Source organism: Rhinoraja longicauda, chromosome 1 (assembly GCF_053455715.1).
Source record: "Rhinoraja longicauda isolate Sanriku21f chromosome 1, sRhiLon1.1, whole genome shotgun sequence".
In the NCBI taxonomy this organism is placed as follows: Eukaryota; Metazoa; Chordata; class Chondrichthyes; order Rajiformes; family Arhynchobatidae; genus Rhinoraja; species Rhinoraja longicauda.
In genome coordinates, this window is record NC_135953.1 from 28,628,006 (window position 1) to 28,653,873 (window position 25,868).

General features: G+C 41.0%; 1 protein-coding gene across 2 annotated transcripts in view; it reads right to left on the reverse strand.

The window, feature by feature from the left end:
- Positions 1-25,642, reverse strand: part of fech (ferrochelatase) — a 32,739-nt gene extending 7,097 nt beyond the window's left edge. Inside the window, exons 1-10 of one of the 2 annotated variants that reach the window (XM_078424771.1) lie at positions 25,537-25,642; positions 18,633-18,759; positions 15,528-15,647; positions 13,718-13,866; positions 11,915-12,049; positions 8,864-8,970; positions 8,208-8,306; positions 6,497-6,604; positions 2,064-2,228; positions 1,133-1,192 (exon numbers count right to left, since the gene is read on the reverse strand). In XM_078424771.1, the coding sequence (XP_078280897.1) occupies positions 1,133-1,192; positions 2,064-2,228; positions 6,497-6,604; positions 8,208-8,306; positions 8,864-8,970; positions 11,915-12,049; positions 13,718-13,866; positions 15,528-15,647; positions 18,633-18,759; positions 25,537-25,573 (1,107 nt within the window). In that variant the 5' untranslated portion in view covers positions 25,574-25,642. Of the gene's footprint in view, positions 1-1,132; positions 1,193-2,063; positions 2,229-6,496; positions 6,605-8,207; positions 8,307-8,863; positions 8,971-11,914; positions 12,050-13,717; positions 13,867-15,527; positions 15,648-18,632; positions 18,760-25,422; positions 25,504-25,536 lie in introns of those variants that run through there. The other variant, XM_078424848.1, reaches the window with a different exon arrangement.
- Between the last annotated feature and the right edge of the window lie 226 nt (positions 25,643-25,868).

A 25,868-nucleotide genomic window follows, 5' to 3' on the forward strand; every position in this document is an offset into this window, starting at 1 on the left:
TTGATTCCATTAGCCCCTAGAGCTCTATCTAACTCTCTTAAGTTCATCCAGTGAATTGGCTTCCACTGCCTTCTGTGGGTGAAAACGTTTTTTCTCATCACAGTTTTAAATGGCCTCCCCCTTATTCTTAGACTGTGCCCCCTGGTTCTGGACTCCCCCAACATTGGGAACATTTTTCCTGCATTTGCCTGTCCAGTCCTTTTATAATTTTATATGTTAGGTTAGGTAGCTCTAGAAGTTGATACAATTACAATTTTTAAAAGACATTTGGACAGATATGGATGGGAAGTGTTTAGAAGGCTATTGGCCAAATGCAGACAAATGGTACTACCCCAGTATGCTAACTTGGTCAACGTGAACAAGATTTGCTGCAGGCATTCTTAAAGTTATGAATCTATTTTTCACCATAATGAATATACCATATTCTACCTTATGAAAGCAATGCAACAAAATACACAGTACATTTAGCTCAGCCATTTCAATTTGCAAAATTTTGCTTAACCTGTCTGAAGAATGGTTACACATGTGCAATTAAATGAGAAAATCGCAATCTATTTTGCAAATTTATATTTACTGTATTCATAGTTACTAATGAACTTTGAATCATCAAGCTATATCAAGTAAGCCAATTTAATCTTCTCTGGTTGTCGAGTTATACAGCATGGAAACAGGTGCTGTGGCTCATCTTGCCCATATCGAACAAGATGCCACCTGCCTGCGTTTTGCCTAAATCCCTTTAAACATTTCCTATCCATGCATCAGTTATGGTTATGGAAATTGAATAGTTTGAATTTTTATTTCCAAAGATCTATTTCAGCTTTGTTTAAAAATAATTTCTATTCCAGTTATATTTTTATTGTGCATTCTAAAATGTTAGTTTTAAACTATGCTTTTTACATTGTGGCTTGCTGCCCAAGGAGGTTTCAGAGGAATTGGCTACTCAGCCTCCTCGATAACCAAAGCTGCTGGAAACCACAGATTCCCAAGAATTAATGTGTGAAAGGTGAAATATATGCCTTGATTGAGAGTTTTGAGTTCTGGGATGAGCATTGGTTATTTTTCTGAACAATCCAGTCTAAACTCACTGGAGGAAACAACATCTTTTTCAAATTATGCAATAAAGATATTTTACCTGAATAAAAAGATGATTTCCATTTAACGCCTCAGCTCGCCTAATATTTTCCGCGCCGCACTGAAATGGATTTGATGGAAGAATGAAAGAGTTACATTGAAACATCTCAAAGACCATTCATTTCCAGCTTTACATAACTTGACTTTCAGCAAAAATAAGTGAGCAATAGCTCATTTACCACAGAGGTTGCATCTAGCGTGGACTGATGTGTGGTAAATAGTTTGTGTAGGAACAAACTACAGATGCTGGTTTAAACCAAAGATAGACACAAAAAGCTGGAGTAACTCAGCGGGACAAGCAGCATCTCTGGAGAGAAGGAATGGGTGCTGTTTCAGGTCAAAACCCTTCTTCAGACTGGTTTGGGATAAGGGAAACAAGAGATGTAGTTTTGCACTTTCAGATGAATTGATATGTTAACCACCCATTTTTTCGAAGTTCATAATATGGCAATTGCAAATACCATACACCCTTTGCAATAATGTGCGAATTGAAAAGGTCTACATGTATTATTTGGCATGACAGAAGAAAAGAGTAAACATATTGCCCCTCTGGCTCCCCCTTTGAGTAACATCGTGGCTGATCTAAACGTGGACAAGGTAATTTTCCCTTTCTGTTCCCAGATACCCTCAACTTCCCAAATGAAGAGATTTATCTCAAGGTTAAAAATATTTAATGATTCAGCCTCCCTTGACCTATGGGGTAGCGAATTCTAAGAATTTGCAATCTTCTGCCAGATGACTCCGCCAGCGCATGCACTACACGACCCCCCCCCCCCCCACACATAGCTTTCAACAAGAAGTCCGCCTACAGATAAACAGATATCCCAGTATGACAAAGCGCCAAAGCACTATGATGACCATCAATCCCCAATCCAAAAAAATCCAAACTTCTACAATAAAGATCATATATTGCAAAAACTCTGGCCACTTACCTCATTACCTAAAAGTTGTGCATATTCTATATCAAGTTCATAGAGCGTTTCAATATGATCACTGGTAAAAGCTATGGGGACGAGCAGCAGATTTTTCCTTCCCCTCTCACATAATCCTTTGATTGTGCCATCTGTTGAAGGGCCAAGCCAAGGCATAGGACCAACCTGTATAAAATATTGCAACACAGATAGAAACATAGAAAATAGGTGCATGAGGAGGCCATTCGAACCAGCACCTCCATTCATTGTGATCATGGCTGATCATCCACAATCAGTAACCCGTGCCTGCCTTCTCCCCATACCCCTTGATTCCGTTAGTCCCTAGAGCTCGATCTAACTCTCTTTTAAATTCATCCAGTGAATTGGCCTCTACTGCCTTCTGTAGCAGAGAATTCCACAAATTCACAACTCTCTGGGTGAAAATGTTTCTTCGCATCTCAGTTTTAAATGGCCTCCCCTCTATGCTTAGACTGTGGCCCCTGGTTCTTGACTCCAACATTGGGAAAATTTTTCCTGCATCTAGCAAGATAAGGTAGGTATCCTTTCATCTCCAAGAGTTCCAGCACAATGTAATCAATTCAAGTCATTTGAAATTTTTATTGCTGCACATGTGACAAACTCAATGTCATTAAACACGCAAATGTACAACTGAACTAAATCGACTTTAATCAATGACAAATGCTGGCAAATGTCATTTGGCAGTATCAATTCACCTTGCCTCCAAAACAAACTATTTGGATTTATATCACAACAACCCCCTCCCCCCCCACACACATACACAGCTCCTATACTTAAACTCTATTTTCTTTCTATTTTATCTCAAGTTGTATTGTCTCGTTCAACTTGGTCAATTAAAACGTATTCAGATTTTCTAACTGGTACAACAGCAAGACAAAAATTCAGAATTAACCAATTCCCAAAAGAAAGCAGCAAGGAGAAAGTGACATACGAAGTCCTACTAAACCAATGCAAGATCAAAGGTTTCCAGTAGGTACAAGCCAATTTCTCCAATGGAATAACATGGTTAATATAAAGATTTATTATTCATTTTGATAGAGTCAAAATGTAAGGAATTCAGTACCATGACAACGTATCAGTCTTTAATAGGTTGAAGCTACTTTGTTAGTTCCCTCAAATAATTTTCTACAAGGTTGGATCACACTTAAAAGGTCTTGACCTTATAGTTTTATTCAACCCCAGGATCTAAACAAGGCAAGCTATGAGGGAATAAAGTCCTCCTCATCTCCTTTCTAAAATACGTTCCATTAGGAAGGAGAGGAGGCGGAATGAGGGTGGTAAATCTGTGGAATTCTTTGCCACAGATGGCTATGGAAGCCAAGTCAATGGATACTTTTAAGGCGAGATAGAGAGATTCTTGATTAGTATGGGTGTCAGGGGTTATGGGGAGAAAGCAGGAGAATGGGGTTAGAAGGAAGATAGATCAGCCATGATTGAATGGTGGAGTAGACTTGATGGGCCGAATGACCTAATTCTGCCCCAACCATTTATGACCTTATGAGACCTTCAAGTTCCCTGGTCATTCCCTCTTCTTCACGGGCAAAATATAAAAGCTTGATGTACCCGCAAATCCAGTTTTGGAGTTATACCGAAGCCAATTAACCTACAAACTTGTACTTCTTTGGAGTGCGGGAGGAAACCGGAGCACCCGGAGAAAACCCACATGGTCACAGGGAGAACAGACGAACTCCGTACAGACAGCACCCGTAGACAGGATCAAACCCGGGTCAGCAGCGACTCTACCGTTGCGCCACCCCAAACATTTGTCCGGTTAGCACGCCACAAAAGCTTTTCACTGTGCCTCACTACACGTGACAATAAACTAAACTAAACTAACCATTTCCCCCCGCCACTTTTGGCACCTCTATATTTTGAAACAGATTTTTGAACAGACACATTTAGCAAATTGAGAAACAAGGAACTGTAGATGCTGGTATAAAAAGAAAAGAGACACAGAGTGCTGGAGTGGCTCAATGGGTCAGACAACACCTTCTTCAGATTGAAGAACGGTTTCCGACCCGAAACCTATCCATCATCTATCCATGTTCTCCAGAGACGCTGCCTGATCCGCTGAGTTGCTCTAACACTATGTGCCTCTTTTTGTTTAAAGCAACTTTAGTTTGGGTTAGGAACAGGAAGAAAGCCTTTCAGTATGATTGTTCATTTATCTTTACTAAGACATTGAGTAATCCTTTGAGAGTTTCCAGAAAGTGAATCATACTTCATAGACTTCAAAGTTATTCGTGCTGACGAGATCTATGAAAATTCACTTTGTGAAGGTGATTCACGTTTTCATTTGCCAAAGCTTACTGTAAAACCAGTTTAGAGTCTCGTCATTTCTGAAGTGCTTAATCTAGCTATAGAATGAGCTAGGCAGAGCTAAGTGTCATATATGAATCAAAAACCAATCGAGCCAATTTCTATCATTTCTTCCAAGGCTCCCCTCCCTGATTCACGATTTTTGTTGCAACAAAACACATTTAGATACAGATCTATGATATTGCTGTTCTTTCATCATTTGCTTGCAAAGTGATTTAATTTTGTCTGTTACGCAATCGGGCATCAAGGGAGCATTAATGTTGACCTGCTGTGGAGATATACATGATTTCTGAAAGGTCACGTTCGGACTGGAGGGAGTGCAGAGGGAAATTGACCAGGTTGTTGCCTGGGTTGGAATATTCCAATAGTTAAAGACCAATAGTTTAGCTTAGAGGTACAGCGCAGAAACAGGCCCTTCGGCCCACAGAGTCCACAATGGCAAGCGATCCCCGCACATTAACACTATCCTACACACGCTGGGGACAATTTACAATTTTTCGAAAGCCACTTAACCTACAAACCTGTACGTCTTTGGAGTGTGGGAGGAAACCGAATATCCCAGAAAAAACCCACGCAGGTCATGCGGGGAATGTACAAACTCCGTACAGACTGCACGCGTAGTCAAGATCGAACCTGGGTCTCTGGCGCTGTAAAGCATCAACTCTACTGCTGCGCAACCGTGCTGCCCTCAGGGTGATCTGAAGTTAAAATTCTTAAGGGATTCAACAGGCTAGATGCAGGAAAGTGATGTTGGAGGGGTCCAGAACCAGGGGTCACAGTTTAAGAATAAGGGGTAGGCCATTTAGGACTGAGATGAGGAAAAACGATTTCACCCAGAGAGTTGTGAATCTGTGAAATTCGCTGCCACAGAAAGCAGTGGAGACCAATTTGTGGATGTTTTCAAGAGAGAATTAGATATTGCTCTTAGAGCTAACGGAATCAAGGGATATGGGGAGAAAGCAGGAACGAGGTACTGACTTAGGATAGGAAAATAACTGCAGATGCTGGTACTAATCGAAGATATCACAAAATGCTGGAGTAACTCAGCAGGTCAGGCAGCATCTAGGAGAGAGGGAATGGGTGACGTTTCGGGTCGAAACCCTTCTTCAGACTGATGTCAGGGGGGCGGGACAAAGAAAGGATATAGGTGGAGACAAATAGTGGGAGAACTGGGAAGGGGGGAAAAAGAGAGAGACAGAGGAACTATCTAAAGTTGGAGAAGTCAATGTTCATACCGTTGGGCTGCAAGCTGCCCAAGCGAAATATGAGGTGCTGTTCCTCCAATTTCCGGTGGGCCTCATTATGGTACTGGAGGAGGCCCATGACAGAAAGGTCAGACTGGGAGTGGGAGGGGGAGTTGAAGTGCTCAGCCACCGGGAGATCAGGTTGGTTAAGGTGGATTGAGCGAAGGTGTTGAGCGAAACGATCGCCGAGCCTGCGTTTGGTCTCGCCGAAATTGACATCTAGAGCAGCGAATACAATAGATGAGGTTGGAGGAGGTGCAGGTTGGAGGAGGTGCAGGTCTCACCTGGAAAGACTGTTTAGGTCCTTGGATGGAGTTGAGGGGGGAGGTAAAGGGACAGGTGTTGCATCTCCGGTTGCAGGGGAAAGTGCCCGGGGAGGGGGTGGTTTGGGTAGGAAGGGACGAGTGGACCAGGGAGTTACGGAGGGAACGGTCTCTGCGGAATGCAGAAAGGGGAGGAGATGGGAAGATGTGGCCAGTAGTGGGATCCCGTTGGAGGTGATGGAAATGTTGGAAGATGATTTGTTGGATACACTGGCTGATGGGGTGGAAGGCGAGGACAAGGGGGATTCTGTCCTTGTTACTGATTTCGGATGATCAGCCATGATCATATTGAATGGCTCAAAGAGCCGAACGGCCTACTCCTACACCTTTTTTTCTGTTTCTATGTTTCTATTATTGAAGTTTATTATTGTCACAAAGCTTTGTTTTGAATGCTATCCAACCAGATCAGATATACCAGACATTGATACAATCAATTTAAAATCAAGTACAACTTTTCATGATCATGGTACACATAAACCAATACAAATAACATTAATAAAGAAAAATATTGAATATATTAGTAGGTTACCTTGGACTGCCACACCAGCCTGTATGGGTTGCTGAAATTTAGTGTCTCCATGACTCTCTGGACAGTTGCTCCGACTTCCTGAGGATAAGGGTCACCTCGATTTACAACCTAAAATTAAAATAACACCAAACTTTTCACTCCCAACTCTTGAGATGCTGAGCTTTGTGTTAGATAGGATAATAAACAGATAATATTTACAATATGCAGTACATCAATATTCTTAGGAATAAGAGATATATCAGAGAATTAAACTCTGTTTCTCTCTTCATAGATCCTTCCTGACGTCCACAGCACAGGAAGGAAATTATTACATTGGATATGGTGCAGATTTGCCAATATTTTGCCCGGGATGGAATGGTTCACTTGCAAGGATAAACTGGATTTGTTTGCCTTGGGGAAGAAGACGCTGAGGGGGTACATGATAGAAGGGTATCAAATTATGAAGCCTTCCTCCTTGGCTGAGGTACCCAAGGCTACTGTGGGCATTGGTTTAAGGTGAGGTATCATTGAATAAGAGGTTTAAAGGGAAGCAACAATATCTTTATCCAGAGGTTGTTGCAATCTGGAAAACATTGCCCAAGGCGGCACGGTGGCGCAGCGGTAGAGTTTCTGCCTTACAGCACCAGAGACCCGGGTTCAATCCTGACTATGGGTGCTGTCTGTATGGAGTTTGCCCAATCTCCCCGTGACCTGCATGGGTTTTCTCCAAGATCTTCGGGTTCCTCCCACACTCCAAAGACATACAGATTTGTAGGTTAAATGGCTTGATATAAATGTAAATTGGCCCTAGTGTGTGTAGGGTGGTGGGTGTATGGAACAAGCTGCCAGAGGAGGTAGTTGAGGCTGGGACTATCCTCTAAACTAAACTAAAAAGGTGGAGGAGGCAGGTACTCTCACAACAGCGAATAAGCATCTGGATGAGCACTTGAATTGCCAGAGGCATAGAGGGCTATGGACCAAGCATTGGTAAATGGGATTGGTATAGTTAAGACTCCATGGTCAGCATGGACATGGTGGTGGTGGTGGGGCACAAGACTTGTATGTACTGTATGACCTGACTATGACTATTTTGCTTTTCTATTGAAGCTTGAAACCTAAATCCATTGATTGGCAAATGTTAAACACGTTAAAAACATTAGTCATACAATATAAACGGTAAAGTTCTGAATATATTATAACAACAACAACACAGTTATTTAGACCGTCAATAATTGATCTCAGTACTTTCTAAAACAAGTCCCTATCGTCACGGGGGGGGGGGGGGGGGGGGCAGGAATCCCCTCTCTTGGGATAAAAGCCCACTCCAGTTTCATGCAGAATGTGAAAATGAAAAAACCTGCAAATGCTAAGAATTTAAAATTAAAATAGTAGGTACTGAAAATACTTAGCAGGTCAGACATCATCTATGGGAAGAAAATACAGTTAATGTGCCACAGAGTTACATAACACAGAAACATGCCCTTCAGTCTAACTCGCACGGCGTATATCCCTCCATTCTTTAGCAATCCAGTCTGATTTGGGTCTTTACATTCCAGTCATCCATGAATTAAAAGAAAGTGTTTAAAGTACATATGACTGCGTGATTAGAATAATATGTCTTTATGAGAATAGATCAGGTTCAACAAATATCAAAAGGCAGTGTCAGGATCCGTAATAGGACCTGTTCAGGTTTTTCATGCTTTTAAATACAAGATTGGTTTAAGCCACTTACAGACATCGGTAGTGAATGAGCAGAGAATAAAATGACTACATCATCTTTTTTATCCAGTGGAAATCGATCAAGTTCCTGCTGGACAAGATCTGCAAAACACTGGAAGATAAATCAAATCTGTTATGCTTAATCCATTAAAAGTAAAATAACTTTCCAATTACGAATATACAATAAGATGCAGTTTAATAAAATTGATTAATTTGCTCCAAGTAAGAAATTTTAAAAAGAGTCCTGTCCAAAAAAAATGAACACATTAGGAAATGTCATAATCATTGTAATTATAATAATGTGATTGTCAGCTCCATAATCAACACCAAATTAAGACATGGTATTTCCTCGAGTGACTTCCCAAAATCATAGCTCCCTTCACTGAGTGCTAGTTGTAAAAGAGCACAGCAGACCCTTCAATGCTTCCAGTTTTCAGACTTCAACAAGAACATTCATGACTTCAACAAGAACAACACATGAACACCCTAGAAACAGATGCAAGACTTTGAACTTAAAGCTCCGAACAGTCTATTTCCTATACCTTTGATGCCCAGCAGGTAGATGACAATAACCATCATGACTCTCATCATGCTTCCTGAAGTGAATATGATAAACAAAGCAACCAACAAAAGATATCTTACAATTTGTTCATCCACTACCAACCTTACCTGAATTAATAAGGGATGTGTTGGCCACCTGTCTATAGTACTCCATTTCATCTTTGGCTCCATGCTCTTGCTGTTATAATATCGATAAATTGCATTTAAACTACTCCCTAAAAAGAAAGACAATAATCAAAGATTCAGTACTTCAAGAGATTTCAATCTGGTCAGTGTTCATGTTTCAAGTTTTCAACATAATCTTCCAACAGTAAATAATATGAGCAACACTTGTTTTAGAATACGTGTTTAATTTTAAATTGAGACGATATGTATGGGAGCTAGTGTGCTGAATTGTACCAGCAGTGATGAGTAAAGAAAGACCGTGAGGCGAGAAATGATTACACTCCTCCAAACCTTGAAAACTGTATGAACCCAAAGTAAAGAACTCTAGTTCTGTGAGAGGAACTCGAGTTCTTTCATTTTCAAAGATTACGAGTCAGAACCTTGTGTGATTATGTACAATTCCAATAAGGGCCAAGGGAGCATTTTGACTGGATATCAGCAAGATTGAGATAAGAGTTTAAAAGAGTAGACCTCGTGGCATCAGTACGAGAGTGAATGTGGACAAGGGATCAGAGTCAGAGTCATTTAAATCTGTGGTACAGAAGTATATACTATAAGGTGATATGGGTAGAACTTAAAAATAAGAAAGGTGCAAGCAGACTCATGGGATTGTACTCTAGGCCCCCCAATAGCAAGCGGGAGATTGAGGAACAGACATGCAGACAGATTGCTGAAAGATGTCAAAGGGTTGTATTATTGGGTAAGTTTAACTTCCTCAATACTGCCAAATGCTTAGATGGGCAGACTTTGTTAGGTGTATCCAAGATTTCTTGAAACAGTATGTGGGTAGTCCAACCCAAGAAGGGAACATACTGGACCTTGTGTGGGAAGTGGGTCTGGCCAGGTGACTGGTATTTTCAGTGGAAGAGCAAGGAGATAGCGATCAAATCTCCATTAGTTTTAGGACTGTTTTGAATAGGGAGAAGGTTGGATTTTGCAGGAAGGTACTAAATTGAGCAAGTAAAACTGCAACATTATTAGGTCGGAGCTGGGAGGGCTCATTGGAGGCAGTTATTATGGAGCATATCCACATCTGACATTGGGGAGTCATTTACAGGCCAGTTGATCAAAGTTCAGGACTGGCATGTGGCAGTAAGGAGGAGGGATAAGTAAGGGAACCTTAGGATAGCAAAGTAAGGGAACCAAGGTGAGGGAAGGAGGATGTACATTTGGTCAAAAGAGAAGCGCATGCAAGGTTTAAGAAGGTGAAATCAGACAGGACCTTTGAGGACTATAAGGCAAAGAGGAAATAACTCAAGAGAGGCAATTAAGGGGTAAAAGGGGGCACGAAATGCCTTTGTCTAGTCAGATTAAAGAAAATCCCACAGTTTTGTTCAGGTAGGCAGATCCAGAAGGTTAAGATGCATGAGATTAACAATGACTCGGTTGTAGATTCATAACTGGCTTACCGAAAGAAGATAAAGGGTTGTAAACATTGGTTAGTAAGTTTGTAGTTGACACCAAGATTGCTGGGGTGGGGGGGGGGGGGGGGGGTCGCAGACCGTGAGGAAGGCTGTTGCAGTATGCAGTGGGATATAGATCAGCTACAGAATTAGATGGAGAGATGGCAAATGGAGACAAGTTCGACCAAGTGTGAGGTGTTGCACTTTGGGAGGTCGAATGCAAGGAGAAAACGTGCAATTAATGGGAAGACCCTTAACAGCATTGATGTAAAGAAGGATCTTAAGGTCTAAGTCCATAATTCCCCAAGTGTTAAAGGAGGTATATGGTATGCTTGCCATCATTGGTCCCCTTGATGTACATTGAGTACAAGTGTCTGGAAGTCATGATACAGTCGTGAAAGGTCCCAACCCAAAACATCACCTATTCATTCACTCCAGAGAAGCTGCATGGTTTGTTGTTATTCTAGCATTTTGTGTTTACTTCTGAACATCCTGTCTCAATAACAAAACAAGGAACGGTAGATGCTGGAACCTTGAGTGCTGGAGTAACTCAGCGGGTTACACAACCTCTCCAGAGAGAATAGATAGGTATTTCTGACAAATGACAAATTGAATGAAAAATTTAGAACTTACACAATGTCAAAATCAACAATTGAGTGAAATTCAGAGGGATCTAGGTGTTCCAGTGCATGAATCATAAAAGGTTAGCAGGTGATATTCAGCAAGCGGTTAAAAAGGCAAACAGAATTTTACCATTTATTACATGGGGATTAGAGTTTGAAAAGTAGGGAAGGTTAGTTATAATGTAGGCTCGACCTTGAATACTGTGCATAATTTTAGCCCCCTTTACCTAAAAAGAGATGTAGTAGCAATTGATGCAATCCAAATAAATTTCACAAGCTAATTTCTGAAATGAGAGGATTGCCCTATCAAGAGAAGCTGGTCACCTTACTTCTGTATTCCCTGGAATTCAGGAAAATGAGACATACAAGATCCTAAAGGGGCTTGACATGGCAGATGTTGAGATGCTTTCATTCTGGGAAAGTCATGACCAAGGGGACATAATTATAAAATAAGGGACCAGATGAAGTGCACAGACATTTCTTCTCTCGGAGTTTAGCAAATGTCTTGAATTCTCTGTATCAGAGTGTGGTGGATGTCAAATCTTTAGAAATAGATAAGGTGGAGAAAGAAACATATCTGAATGGAGATGGTGACAATTTGGAAACGAGGGCTCAGGTAACATCAGTTCATTTCACAAACTCAGCTCTAATCTAAGTTTGGTGGAAGAAAAAAAGAACTGCAATCTCTTCAGAAATTTACAATAATTAATGCTGATCTTAAAACTGGACTGGTGTATATTCAGGACAAGTTTGGCAATAAGCTTTGATAGCTATCAGTCATACCCTTGGCTTGTCTTACTCTTATGCCATTATCGGGAGATAGGTCAAGCAAAAAAAAACTTAAGCAGTAAAAACTTCTTCAATAAGTTTAAAATCCAGAAGTTAGCTTAACACTGAAATGGAGTTTTCAAAATGTGCACATTTTTATTGAATAGCAATTTTCAATATACACATTTAACGAGTATTACCTGTGGTAGAACAGCTATATTGAGGATACTGTGAAAATGCTACTGCTCGCTCTATGCCATCTTTCTCCATCTCTTCCACTGCCTCTTCAGTCAATGGATGAACATATCGGAAGCCAATGTAAAATTTGTGTGGCGCTGAAAAAAACACCATGGTTTTGAAGGCTTGTTACTTGGACTGAATAAAGTTGGCAGTGGGTCAATTTAAGCAAGGTTCAAGCAAATACTGCTTAATAAAAAAAGGTCAACTGGACCAGCCACTTAGAAACTGAAGTCTCTCCAGTTGGCCTTGTCAACAACTCCAAGATCCTGGAAAATGAATAAATATAAATTTCGGGTGGAAAGTTTGATGATTAACAGTGAAAACCCAGCAAGAACTAAAAAGTTACACACCATTTCGACTTTGATACACAATTTTTTTACCATTGTCAAATAAAAACTCGAGGAAACAGCATTTTAAGTAGCGGTTATCATATGAATTGTTCTAACCATTTGAGAGTGCAAACATTGTTGGCTTCTCTCTCAACCTTCAGTTACTCTTATCTATTCAGTTCAGCAGTGTACCACAGGGTCGTTTGCTGTCTTCGTCCATATTATCCACTATTTAAATCAAGGAGAGGTTGAAGGGCGTTTCTTTGCGACCAATTCTCAGAATTTAAAGAAAGCAGTTTAGAGACTTTGACTGTCTAACTAGTCAGAGCTACAAATTTACAAAATCCTAAGTGCAAAATTCACAGCAGATATTTCGCAAACTTAAGGAAAAGAACCAAGATGGAAAGAGTGCAGAAAAGATTTAAAAAGATGTGGCCAGGACTCGAGGGTCTGAACTATAGGGAAAAATTGGGCAAGCTGGAACTTTATTCCTTGGCGTACATTACAAAAAGCTCTATGTACTGAGCCAAGTGGAATCTCAATAGCAAAAAGCATACTTGTCATAGAAACATATGTGAACTGGACCCTTTGCTTCCTGCCAATATTGGATCCAATTTATAGACAATAGACAATAGGTGCAGGAGTAGGCCATTCAGCCCTTCGAGCCAGCACCCCCATTCAATGCGATCATGGCTGATCACTCTCAATCAGTACCCTGTTCCTGCCTTCTCCCCATACCCCCTCACTCCGCTATCCTTAAGAGCTCTATCCAGCTCTCTCTTGAAAGCATCCAACGAACTGGCATCCACTGCCTTCTGAGGCAGAGAATTCCACACCTTCACCACTCTCTGACTGAAAAAGTTCTTCCTCATCTCCGTTCTAAATGGCCTACCCCTTATTCTTAAACTGTGGCCCCTTGTTCTGGACTCCCCCAACATTGGGAACATGTTTCCTGCCTCTAATGTGTCCAATCCCCTAATTATCTTATATGTTTCAATAAGATCCCCCCTCATCCTTCTAAATTCCAGTGTATACAAGCCTAATTGCTAATTTAGATAGTTCCATTGGGCTTTTAATTTTTTGACAAAGTAACTTTACCTCCTGTAAAGCCTAGAGTCCCAACCTACTTAAAACCTAGAATTGGGACTCCTCCTATCTTACCTGGCACAACATTTTAATAAGAGCAAAAAAGTTCTTACTATCTGTCCTAAATATAGCAGCATAAACTTTTACTCCTTTCCTCAAATGATGTCTCAGAGCAATCCTTCAAAAAGGCCTTTCCAATGTCGATTGGTAAAATGTCTAGTTTCCATGTTACTTTCCAGAATGGTTTTAATCACCCAACAGTGATGGAGAATAATTCTCCCAACAGTGATGGAGAATAAAAAGGAAATCAATAATGTTTTGTTGGTGGAACTTTATGGGCAAATATACCTGTTTCTGGAGATATTTCATCAAGCAGTTTTACCATCCCATCGCCTTGCATGGCTGTCCACTTTTTAATTGGAGACCCTCCACCAATCCTGTCATACTGTTCACGAATCTTTGGAGTACGCCGTTTTGCAATAAAAGGAGCAAGTTTGCTGGAAGAAATATTCCTAAAGTTAAATTGCTATTATTGTCTCTTGGAACATTACAGTCAGCACAAAAGGGAATATGGGATCTGTGTTTCTTACACAGACATCAAGACATGATGAGGAGATTTTCTGCTCTAAAAAGGTAAAATTTAATGAAGCTTTTAGAAACATAGAAAATAGGTGCAGAAGTAGGCCATTCGGCCCTTCGAGCCAGCACCACCATTCATTGTGATCATGGCTGATCGTCCACAATCAATAACCCGTGTCTGCCTTCTCCCCATATCCCTTGATTCCACTAGCCCCATGATCTCTATCTAACTCTCTCTTAAATCCATCCAGTGATTTGGCTTCCACTGCCCTCTGTGGCAGAGAATTCCACAAATTCACAACTCGCTGGGTGAAAAAATTCAATATGATCGTGGCTGATCATTCAAAATCAGTACCCCGTTCCTGCTTTTTCCCCATATCCCTTGATTCCGATAGCCCTAAGAGCTAAATCTAACTCTCTCGAAAACATCCAGTGATTTGGACTCCACTGCCTTCTGAGGCAGAGAATTCCACAGATTCACAACTCTCTGGGTGAAAATGTTTTTCCTCATCTCAGTCCGAAATGGCCCACCCCTTATTCTTAAACTGTGATCCCTGGATCTAGACTCCAACATGGGGAACATTTTTCCTGCATCTAGCCTGTCCAATTCCTTAAGAATGTTATATGTTTCTATAAGATCCCCTCTCATCCTTCTAAATTCCAGTGAATACAAGCGACCCACTCTTTTTCTTTTCTTAAATTTCTTAGTTTTTCTTAAATTTTCCTTACACGGGACATCTAAGAAATCAGTCAATTAACCAAACAAATTCAATCATTTAGATCAACTGTGTAAAACAATTGTTGTACTCTGCTTATAAAATGATTCCACAATCAAAATTCAGAAAGTGTACATTACAATTGCTAAATGCTCCATACAAAAGACATAATACTATATGGAGCTTGTTTACTTAAGTACATGCAAATATTTGACCACAATAATGAATGCTAAAATGTGCAATATACTGCTTAAACGTAGTATAGATCATTCTAATAGTTTTAAAATAGTACACCAAAGATGAAATTCAAGAGGATATGAGAGAGAACTTGCAGATGGTAAGTGAAGGAGAATCCCAAGAGATTCTTTAAGTACATTAAGAGCAAAACTGTAACTAATGAGAGAATAGGTTCCTCAAAGATCAATGTGGTCACTCGTATATGAATCCACAGGAGATGGGCACGGTTTTAAAAGAACATTTCAGCAGTATTTAGCATGGAGTAGGTCATGAAAGCTAAGAGATTAAGGGAAATGAATAGCTCATGTCTTGAAACATATCCATATTACAAAACATGAGGCGTTGATGATCTGGTTGCATATTAAGGTGGATAAATCCATGGCTGGCTGAATATTGTGGCAAGTTAAGGAAGAAATTGCACAGGGTCTGACAAAAACATTTGAACCATCTTTAGCCACAAAAGATGTAGCAGAAGATTGGAGGGTGCCTAATGTTTTGCCTTTATTTAAAATGAGCTGCAAAAATGAGCCTGGGAACCTCGTATCAGCATCTGAATATTGGAGGGATTACATTTTGTCACTAAAAGCTAAGTTAGTTAAACTTTAATACATACTTTATGCATTTACCTTTGGGCTGGAAGGGGGATCAGGTCTTTATCCATGAAAAGTCGAAGCAAGAAATCATAAACATCATCTAATGTTTCAGGACCTCCCATATTTAACATGAGGATACCAGTCTTGGGTTTTCTAATAAATTGATGAACATGGAAATTGTTAAGCACAGTAACATGCAATGCAAATTATCTGCCATAAAAAATGTACATTGGTTGAAACTATATTCATAAAAAATCAGAACTATTCTGAAATGAAGAGCATTACAAATTGTTTTTCATTTAATGCTTTTTCTTGAAATACAGTCAGTGATCTCAACATAATAACGATACACAGTATTGCTTTACGGGCCTCAAAATTAGCTAAAGCTTGGAATCTTTCATGGATCATTTACAGTAAGTACTAAGATTATTGTAAAAATACTGGTGATCAGAACAGAATATTATTTTGACCCTGTCAATTTTGAAGACCTCTAAAGCAGGAAATGATCCCAAGGAGAATACTAGAAAGAAACACTGCCAGTAAAAGTACTACCATGACAATTAACCCAATCAATCCCATGCTACTTTAAAACATGCAGCCAGTGGCACCTGCTCGCTGGTTATAACACAGTATGCAAGTTTTTCAACACACATAAATAGATGAGGTTAGAGATAAGTCTCGTACTGCCAAAATCCTCCCCAAAACTCTTGATGAAGCAGAGTCTAATTGTTGTGAAAGAAAATGAAAAAGATCCACTGAATAGAATACCAGTATAACAGGAAGGAGCAGTAAACTAGTGTCAAGAAAATGTCAAGCGTCTACTCTGATTCCTTGCAGTCTCTACAAATTCCCTCCCCCACCCCGTTTTATTCCCTCCCCCACCCCGTGGAGTATACCCAGTAGTCTCAACTGCAATTCTACAATGCATAGGTTTAATATTGATATCCAAGACAAAAATACTGCAAGTGCATATATAAGAAATCTGCAGTCTGATTATTTATCTGGCATGCAGTGTTAGAATATTATTTCAGCCATCGCCAGTGGGAAGAGTTTTAAGGTAATAAATAGAACAGTCAATTGAATTAACATGGTTTGAACTTGGCCTTAGGGACATTGCAAAGTCCCATTAGTTAACATGTGAGACACGGTGAACCTCCAGGTCAAAAGTGGGAGCACCTGTAATGATGTGGCCACTTAAGTGCTGTTTGACTGACTTAAGGGTGAAAAAGTTTGTGGTAATGGATCATGACAATCATTCTTCATGTCATCAAGAACAGTCACGAGGATTTCAAAGAGTGGACTATACTGAGCATTGAATAAAGGAGAGTTGGTGGTGGCAACACAGAAGGGCAGATAAATGTAAAGTGGAGCCAGCGTTATTCTATGTGGAACCCACAAGTTTTGCAAGCAGATTATTGCTTGTTCTGACGTTTGTTGTTTTGACACATCATTGATCAACTATTTCAAGATGCGATAAAGGTAAATGGGTGAATTTTGAATTTGAGAGGTTGTTAGTGATTACGTTTTTGATCAGTGGCATGTCCTTAAAAAGGGACTTTTAACATTGAACTAAGTTTTTGGAAGAGTTTTTGAAACTATCCTCTGTGCAAATAGTGGAACTTCATGCAGTTTAACATGTTCAAGTGAGTGGTAGATCACAATTTTAACAGTAACTTTTTAATGTGTTTAAATGCACATGCCCATATTTGAAGAAGGGTCTTGATCCGAAACGTCACCCATTCCTTCTCTCCAGAGATGCTCCCTGTCCCGCTGAGGTACTCCAGCACTTTTGTCTATCTGCCCATGTGTGAACTTACACAAAAGTAACTAAATATTTTCTGACAGCAGCTTTGGTCCATGATGTATTAAATGGCCCATCTTTTATGCTTTTCTTCCATCACACAATAATACATGGGGAAATAGACAACTGCAACATTTAACACCAATGCATACAATAGCATGTGGCAAGTATTATATAATTTTCTTTTATGTCCAAGATTATCTTTGATCAATATAATGAAGTTAAGATTTTGATAGTCTTTTAAGAGATCATGGATTTAAAAATCAAACATTTGATGCACACACACCAAGGTACACCATATTTACTTACTTTATTACAGACTCAAGGTCCAGATAAAAGACAAGACATTACAGAGAATAAATTACATACAAAAGCACAATAAATTACATACAATGGCACAATAAATTACATACAAAAAGAATAATAAATTACTTCCAAAAGCACATTAAATGACATACAAAAGCACAATACATGATTTTAAACCAAAAATTAAAAAAATCAGTGTCCTACAACGAGACAACTATACCAATGTCTCCACAGCTGAGATTGGTAGCGCATAGTGCTAAACCTTATGTTTGATAAGGCCAAGATGATTTCATTTTCAGAGTCATTAATCCGGCAAATAAATGTATACATAATATTTCTTAAGACAGTTTGTAAAGTATTGACTCCTGCAGCCACAAACATTTCACTTGCACTACATCATCTAGGTCTCAAGTAATATTCTCATAGCATCATTATAAGCTACTAGGTCTCTGTAAGCTTGCTTTTCTGTAGTTTGACCACGTATGCAGTATAGAGCGGTGTACAATCTGCTGAACAGAGACATCTTCACTCCATCTGTACACGCACTAAACTTGCGTAAGAGAATGTTTGCTTAAACCATGTTTAAATGCAAGATAACTTTAAGAATCCAAAGTAGCAACTGACATTCACAAAACTATGGTTTTGCATGCCTGATAAAGTACCCACCCTTACAGAGAATTGGACACACCCAGCTTATCCAACTCAAAAACGTTAAACTATGCACTTTAAAAATCAAGCATTAGAGGGCACCCAAATGAATAGTGTTATGCTTCAGGTTTGATGCTTTAGACCTTACAAAAATGAGGCGCTATGAACTGTTCCACTTTATCTAAGCAGGACAAGTCTCTACCATCAACTAATTTTGTCATCAAACGGAAGACCATCAAAGTCAAATTCCAGCAATAATAAGATCAAAAATACTAGAGTGACAAAAAATGCTACAAATATCCAGCTGGCCATGCAGCTCCTCATCCCCCCACCTCTCTCGATTCACTTGCGACGATTTAACATCAGATTAAATTGCAGTTTACCTTTCTCTCAGCTGGGGTTTTTCTTTCATAGCCACCTGTCCTGCTGCTGCTGCTGCTGCTACTGCTGAAGTTGAATGCCATTGCCATGGAGAGCTTGAGCATTGATTATTCAACCTGTTTTTTCCAACTGCATGAAAAGAAAAATAGGAACCCCACATTATTCACTAACATCTTTATTTCACTGATAAATAATTCCAAAACATACAAAGCAAACACAATAGACCAAACAAATAATTTTACAACGTCATCCTACATTCATTCATGGAGTTAATAGAAATATTGTGCCGCATCATTGTGCTAATCTAAAATAATGTTAAACCCAGGCACTAAAAAAAAACTGAAGAAGGGTTCCACCCAAAATGTCATCTATCCATATTCTCCAGAGATATTGCCGGCCCATTAGTTACTCCAGAACTTTGTATCTTTTTTTGTCTTAATTTAAAAACATACATGACTCTGTATATATTAATGCAAACTTTAAGCTTCGTTGGGTCTTGGACAAAAATAGCTCAAACACCCATGCCCAAAGTAAATGGACGCCACACTCTAAGAACATATTATTTATTGAATGCCAGCAATACTGAATATTCCATGTTATTCTCGATGAACCTTTGTTTGCTATTATGTTTCTCCTGTTTACTATTATGAACCAACCACAATATTAATTTCGCACATACAAACAATACCTACATACTAATCCGAAAGGTTAGTTGGACTGTGCGACTAAAGTGACTAAAACAGTGTTAACCTTCCATCCAACTCCCAATGTCAAGAGTCCAATCTACCTGCACAATTTAGTATCACAAAAATATAAATGCGAGTAGCAGTGGGCCTTGTAAGTCCGCCAGCTGACTATCAAATCAAAGCCAATTTCAACTCTGCTCTATTTTCTTGCCTACTTGATTATTAAAACATAAATCTGTCATTGGAATTTATAAAGAATGGGGATAAAAACATTTGGAAATCAATAATGCAATAATAATTGTATGACTTCAATTCTTATTTTCAACATAGCATCAAGTCAAGTTCAAAGTGTAAGAAGGAACTGCAGATGCTGGTTTAAACCGAAGATAGACACAAAAAGCTGGAGCAACTCAGCGGGACAGACAGCATCTCTGGTGAAAAGGAACGGGTGACGTTTCAATAGACAATAGGCGCAGGAGTAGGCCATTCAGCCCTTCGAGCCAGCACCGCCATTCAATGTGATCATGGCTGATCATTCACAATCAGTACCCCGTTCCTGCCTTCTCCCCATACCCCCCCGACTCCGCTATCTTTAAGAGCTCTATCTAGCTCTCTCTTGAAAGCATCCAGAGAATTGGCCTCCATGGCCTTCTGAGGCAGAGAATTCCACAGATTTACAACTCCCTGACTGAAAAAGTTTTTCCTCATCTCTGTTCTAAATGGCCTACCCCTTACTCTTAAACTGTGGCCCCTGGTTCTGGACTCCCCCAACATTGGGAACATGTTTCCTGCCTCTAACTTGTCCAATCCCTTAATAATCTTATATGTTTCAATAAGATCCCCTTTCATCCTAGATTCGAGCGTGTACAAACCTAGTCGCTCCAGTCTTTCAACATTCGCCAGTCCCGCCATTCCGTGAATTAACCTAGTAAACCTACGCTGCACACCCTCAATAGCAAGAATGTCCTTCCTCAAATTTGGAGACAAACTGCACAAAGTACTCCAGGTGCGGTCTCACCAGGGCCCTGTACAACTGCAAACCCTCTCATCTTAGCTTTGGGTAGCCTTCCCTGACCTGCTGAACACCAACTCTCATAAGTAAATGTGAACTTTCCAAAACAGCCTTGAGTGAATTACGTTATGCTCCAGGTTCCCAGAAGAATAACAGGGAAAGCAGGGATTTGTATCTGGGGCCTGAAACAGCGTTCCCTGTAATGCATTATGTATAATGATGCAATTACCCCTACATCTCAATTTCCGATAGCATTTTTTATTCCTGGAAATGCATCCCTAGGACTAAACAAGGCTCCAACTCATTTTCCCAGTACTACATATTTGACCAAATTGCTGGTTTATTGTACAAGGAATATTTCCGAATAAATGACATCAATGCAGTATTTCTCTTGCATAAATGAAACATACAGTGAAAGAGATTATCTGACTTTCCTACAGAAGCAACCTTTTCTTCATCAACTTTTGCTTCATTCATTATTAAAAAATAGTTGCAAAATGTAAGTCAACATTTACTTGATCAGTGGGGGGGGCTTCAGTTTTAATCATTCATTTGAACAACCGGATCATCAACCAGGAAACATTCCCACTCCCAAAGGTTAAGCTTTTGAGTGTAGTTTGAATGTACAGCCCCCTGATTCAAAGTCCTCCACTCAGTTATGATCTACAAAATGTGGTAAGGCAGTTCCATACCTTGATATCAGGATTCAGACAAAGAGTCATAGTCGTATAGCGTGGAAGCAGGTCCTTCGGCCCAACTTGCCCACATCGACCAACTTGTCCCATCAACACTAGTCCCACCTGCCTGCATTTGGCCCATATATATCCCTCTAAACCTGTCCGATCCATGTACGTGCCTAATTGTTTCTTAAACACTGCGATAGTCCCTGCCTCAACTGCCGGATCTGGTAGCTCATTCCATAAACCCACCACTCCTTGTGTGAAAAAGTTACCCCTCAGATTCCTATTAAATCTTTCCCCTTCACCTTAAATCTATGTCCTCTGGTCTCAATTCCCCTATTCTGGCAAGAGACTCTATGCGTCTATCTGATCTATTCCTCTCATGCTTTTATACCTAAATTGGGAAATGAAAACGGAAAATGAGAGACGAATAAAACTCAAAGTGAAATGCAGAAAGCAGAAATTTGGATTTTCTAATATTGTTGAAGTAAAGGCCATGTCCAGAATACCATAAGGTGCCAAGTCAGACGACAACTGCTGATCCTCAATCTCAGGTTCAGCTTCAATGTGTTAGTGTACAAGTCCAAAAGGAAAGATCTACATGGGAATGGGGTGGAGAATTAAAATGTTACATTGGAAGCCCAGGAGTACCACCAGACCAAAAAGAGATATTCTGCAAAATGGCTAGAATTCTGCATTTGATGCAGCATACATGATAGAAGTACAGGTGAATCATTGCTTTACTGTAAAAGCTGTCCATACACTGAATATTGGGAAATGAGAAACCAGCTTTGATTTTAGGATTAGATCCAACATTTTTTTGTTTCAATGGCAGTGCAGCCTCTAACCAATGACTGGTTACTTCCCCTCTCTCTTGTGTTTTTATTACTGTTTCAACCATCCCACAAAGAGACTTGTATAACCCGAAACTGTAAGTCCAGGAGTTATATAATACAGAAATTGACTTCCCACGTCAAACTTACTTCCTCTAATTTTAGGCTCCCATACCCTTGGAAAAAGACAGTAACCATGCATCTTATCTATGTCCCTCATGATTTTACGATACCTATATGAAACACACACATCAGCCTCCTATGGTCCAGGGAGGAATGCCCCAGCCTATCCAGCCTCTTAAGAGTCATACAGCACTGAAACAAGCCCTTTGGCCCAACTCATGAAAGCTAACCAAGATGCCCCATGTAAACTAATCCCATTTGCATGCGTTTGGTCTAAACCCCTAAACCTCTTATCCATTACTTCTCCAAGCATATTTTAAATGTTGTTATTGTATCTGCCTCAACCACCTCCTCCAGCAGCTCGTTCCATATGACAATAGACAATAGGTGCAGGAGTAGGCCATTCGGCCCTTCGAGCCAGCACCGCCATTCAATGTGATCATGGCTGATCATTCTCAATCAGTACCTCGTTCCTGCTTTAGACAATAGACAATAGGTGCAGGAGTAGGCCATTCGGCCCTTCGAGCCAGCACCGCCATTCAATGTGATCATGGCTGATCAGTCTCAATCAGTACCCCGTTCCTGCTTTCTCCCCATACCCCCTGACTCCGCTATCCTTAAGAGCTCTATCTAGCTCTCTCTTGAATGTATTCAGAGAATTGGCCTCCACGGCCCTCTGAGGCAGAGAATTCCACAGATTCACAACTGTCTGACTAAAAAAGTTTTTCCTCATCTCTGTTCTAAATGGCCTACCCCTTATTCTTAAACTGTGGCCCCTGGTTCTGGACTCACCCAACATTGGGAACATGTTTCCTGCCTCTAACATGTCCAACCCCTTAATAATCTTATACGTTTCGATAAGATCCCCTCTCAATTCTAAATTCCAGTGTATACAAACCGAGTCGCTCCAGTCTTTCAACATATGACAGTCCCGCCATTCTGGGAATTAACCTAGTAAACCTACGCTGCACGCCCTCAATAGCTCTATCTAGCTCTCTCTTGAATGTATTCAGAGAATTGGCCTCCACTGCCCTCTGAGGCAGAGAATTCCACCACTCTGCCAACCACTCTGAGTGAAAAAGTTGGCCCTCAGGATCCTATTAAATTTTGTCCCTCTCATCTTAAACATATGTCATATCATATCATATATATACAGCCGGAAACAGGCCTTTTCGGCCCTCCAAGTCCGTGCCGCCCAGTGATCCCTGTACATTAACACTATCCTACACCCACTAGGGACAATTTTTACATTTACCCAGTCAATTAACCTACATACCTGTACGTCTTTGGAGTGTGGGAGGAAACCGAAGATCTCGGAGAAAACCCACGCAGGTCACGGGGAGAACGTACAAACTCCTTACAGTGCAGCACCCGTAGTCAGGATTGAACCTGAGTCTCCGGCGCTGCATTCGCTGTAAAGCAGCAACTCTACCGCTGCGCTACCGTACCGCCCTTTTTTGATTTTGATTTCCCACTCTGGGTAAAAGACTTTCGATTCCCCTCATAATTTTATACACTTCTATAAGGTCACCCTTCAGCCTCCTGCACTCCAAGGAATAAAGTCCTAGCCTGCCCAACCATTCCCTATAGTCAGGTCCTCAAGTCCCAGCAACATCTTCACAAATTTTCTCAACTCTTTCCAGCTAAATGACATTCTTCCTATAGCCGGATAATCAAAACTGAACACAATAGCCCGTGTGTGGTCTCGGCAATATCTTGTCCAACTGTAACATAACGTCCCAACTTCTATGCTTAGTACCCTGACTGATGAAGGCCAATCTACAAAAAGCATTCTTGACCACCCGATCTACCGGTGACACCACTTTCAGGGAAATATGTACCTATGCTCTTAGATCCCTCTGCTCTAAATACTCGCCAGGGCCTTTCCTTCATTGTGAAGGTCCTGTCCTGGATTGACTTCGCAAAATGCAACAACTCACATTTTTCGCCATTAAACTCCATTAACAATTTCTCAGTCCACTTGCTCAACTGATCAAGAACATGCTGTAATTTTTGATAGCCTCTTAATTATCTATGATATCACCCACATTCGTGGCATCTGAAAACTTATTAATCATTACTGTACAGTCTCACAAATATACATGAAAGAAGGTAGCTTGACAAAATGTGGGAACTAAATCAAGACCCTCATACTGATAACATCCTTGCAAATCTTTTTGGTATCCTTTCTAGCTTTAGAGCTAGATTTAGCTCTTAGGGCTAAAGGAACCAAGGGATATGGGGGAAAATGCAGGAACGGGGTACTGATTTTAGATGAACAGCCATGATCATATTGAATGACGGTGCTGGCTCGAAGGGCCGAATGGCCTACTCCTGCACCTATTTTTCTATGTTAACATTTTCCCCATAGCTGGGCTACCAGATGGCACATAATACTCCAAATGTGGTCTCATCAACATCCTGTACAGGTGTAAGATGTTGTCCCGACTCCTGTTCTCAACGCACTGACCAATGAAGGAAAGTATGCCAAATGTCTTCTTCCCCTCTGTATCTACCTGTCCCACCACTTTCTCTCCATTTTACAACAGTCTCTAGATCCTCCATGTACTGTGCATGTTTTGTCCTGGCTTGTCTCACCAAAGTGCAACAGCTCACAATTGTCCGAGTTAAATACCAATTGCCATTCTTTGGCCCACTTTCCCAGTTGATCTAGATCCTGCTGTAATCTTGGATAACTCTCTTCACCGTCCAGTCTTTTTCTTAGGCCCCCTCTGTCATGGCTGACCATGGGTGCTGCATCCTAGTTGGCTGTTTGCTTCACACCTCGGCTGGAGCAGCGTCGCTTGTGGGTGAAGAGACTAATGCGGGAGTGACAGTCTCTGTCGCAACGGTCACATTTGTGTGTTGTTTCTGGTTTGTTGAAGTTGCTGCGCCCCTTTCTGCGTCCAGTATACCATCAATTTTGGTGTCATCTGCAAACTTACCAAGTGTACTCATAGCTACTTTAATTACAGGAAGTGAGTGGAATTTAAAAAGGGTTGCTCAATGCGAGAACAAGTTCAACCAGGCAAATTAGAGTTGTGGGAGAAGTGGAACTGAATTGGACTCAGTTCAAGGAAGAAGGGAAAGATCTCAGGCGATCCATGTGGGTAATGGAGATGTAGTGGGATTGTTGGAATAGTTCCAGTTACTCAACAAGGAAGCAAAAAAAACTACAGTAATAGAAACAAGGAATAGTGACACAGCAGTAGAGCTGCTGTCTACAGCACTAAGACCCTGGTTTGATCCTGACTACAGGTACTGCCCCACACCACTACCACCCCACCGGCCCCACACAACCACCTCCCCACACCACCAGGTCCCCACACCACCACCGGCCCCAGGTCCCCACCACCTCCCCACCGGCCCCAGGTCCCCACCACCTCCCCACCGGCGGCGGCGATCGAGCGGTGCGACCCTGTCTGTGCCGCGGGACAAACTCTCCTTCCGCCGCTCACAACAAACAGTTGCGGACCCGGCGGTCGCCCAGGCGGATCCAACCCGCTGACCGCGATATCATCCTGCTCATGTGTCTGTCATCTGACGGTGAGGCAAGTGGCCGTCCAACTCACCGACGCACAGGCGACCTCCCAGCCTCAGCAGCGCCATTGGTGAGTGACGAGTAAACCGCCCCACGCTCCGCTCCGCGCGCTGCGATGCACTGGCACTCCCCGCGTTCCGCTCCTCTGCCGCCTCAACTCACAAAACTACAGGGAGGCGGTTTGTGGGCACCTGGCCCCTCCTCCTCCCGCAAACCTGTCACGAAACAGCTGGAAAATTCCTTACTCCTCCTCTGTTTTGCAATTGATATGGCGAGGCAGTTCTGAGACGTCACACGCTATCCATCGCTTTGTTCACTTGTTTGTTTATTTCTTTTACAGATTTTGCAAAACAATTGTTAAAA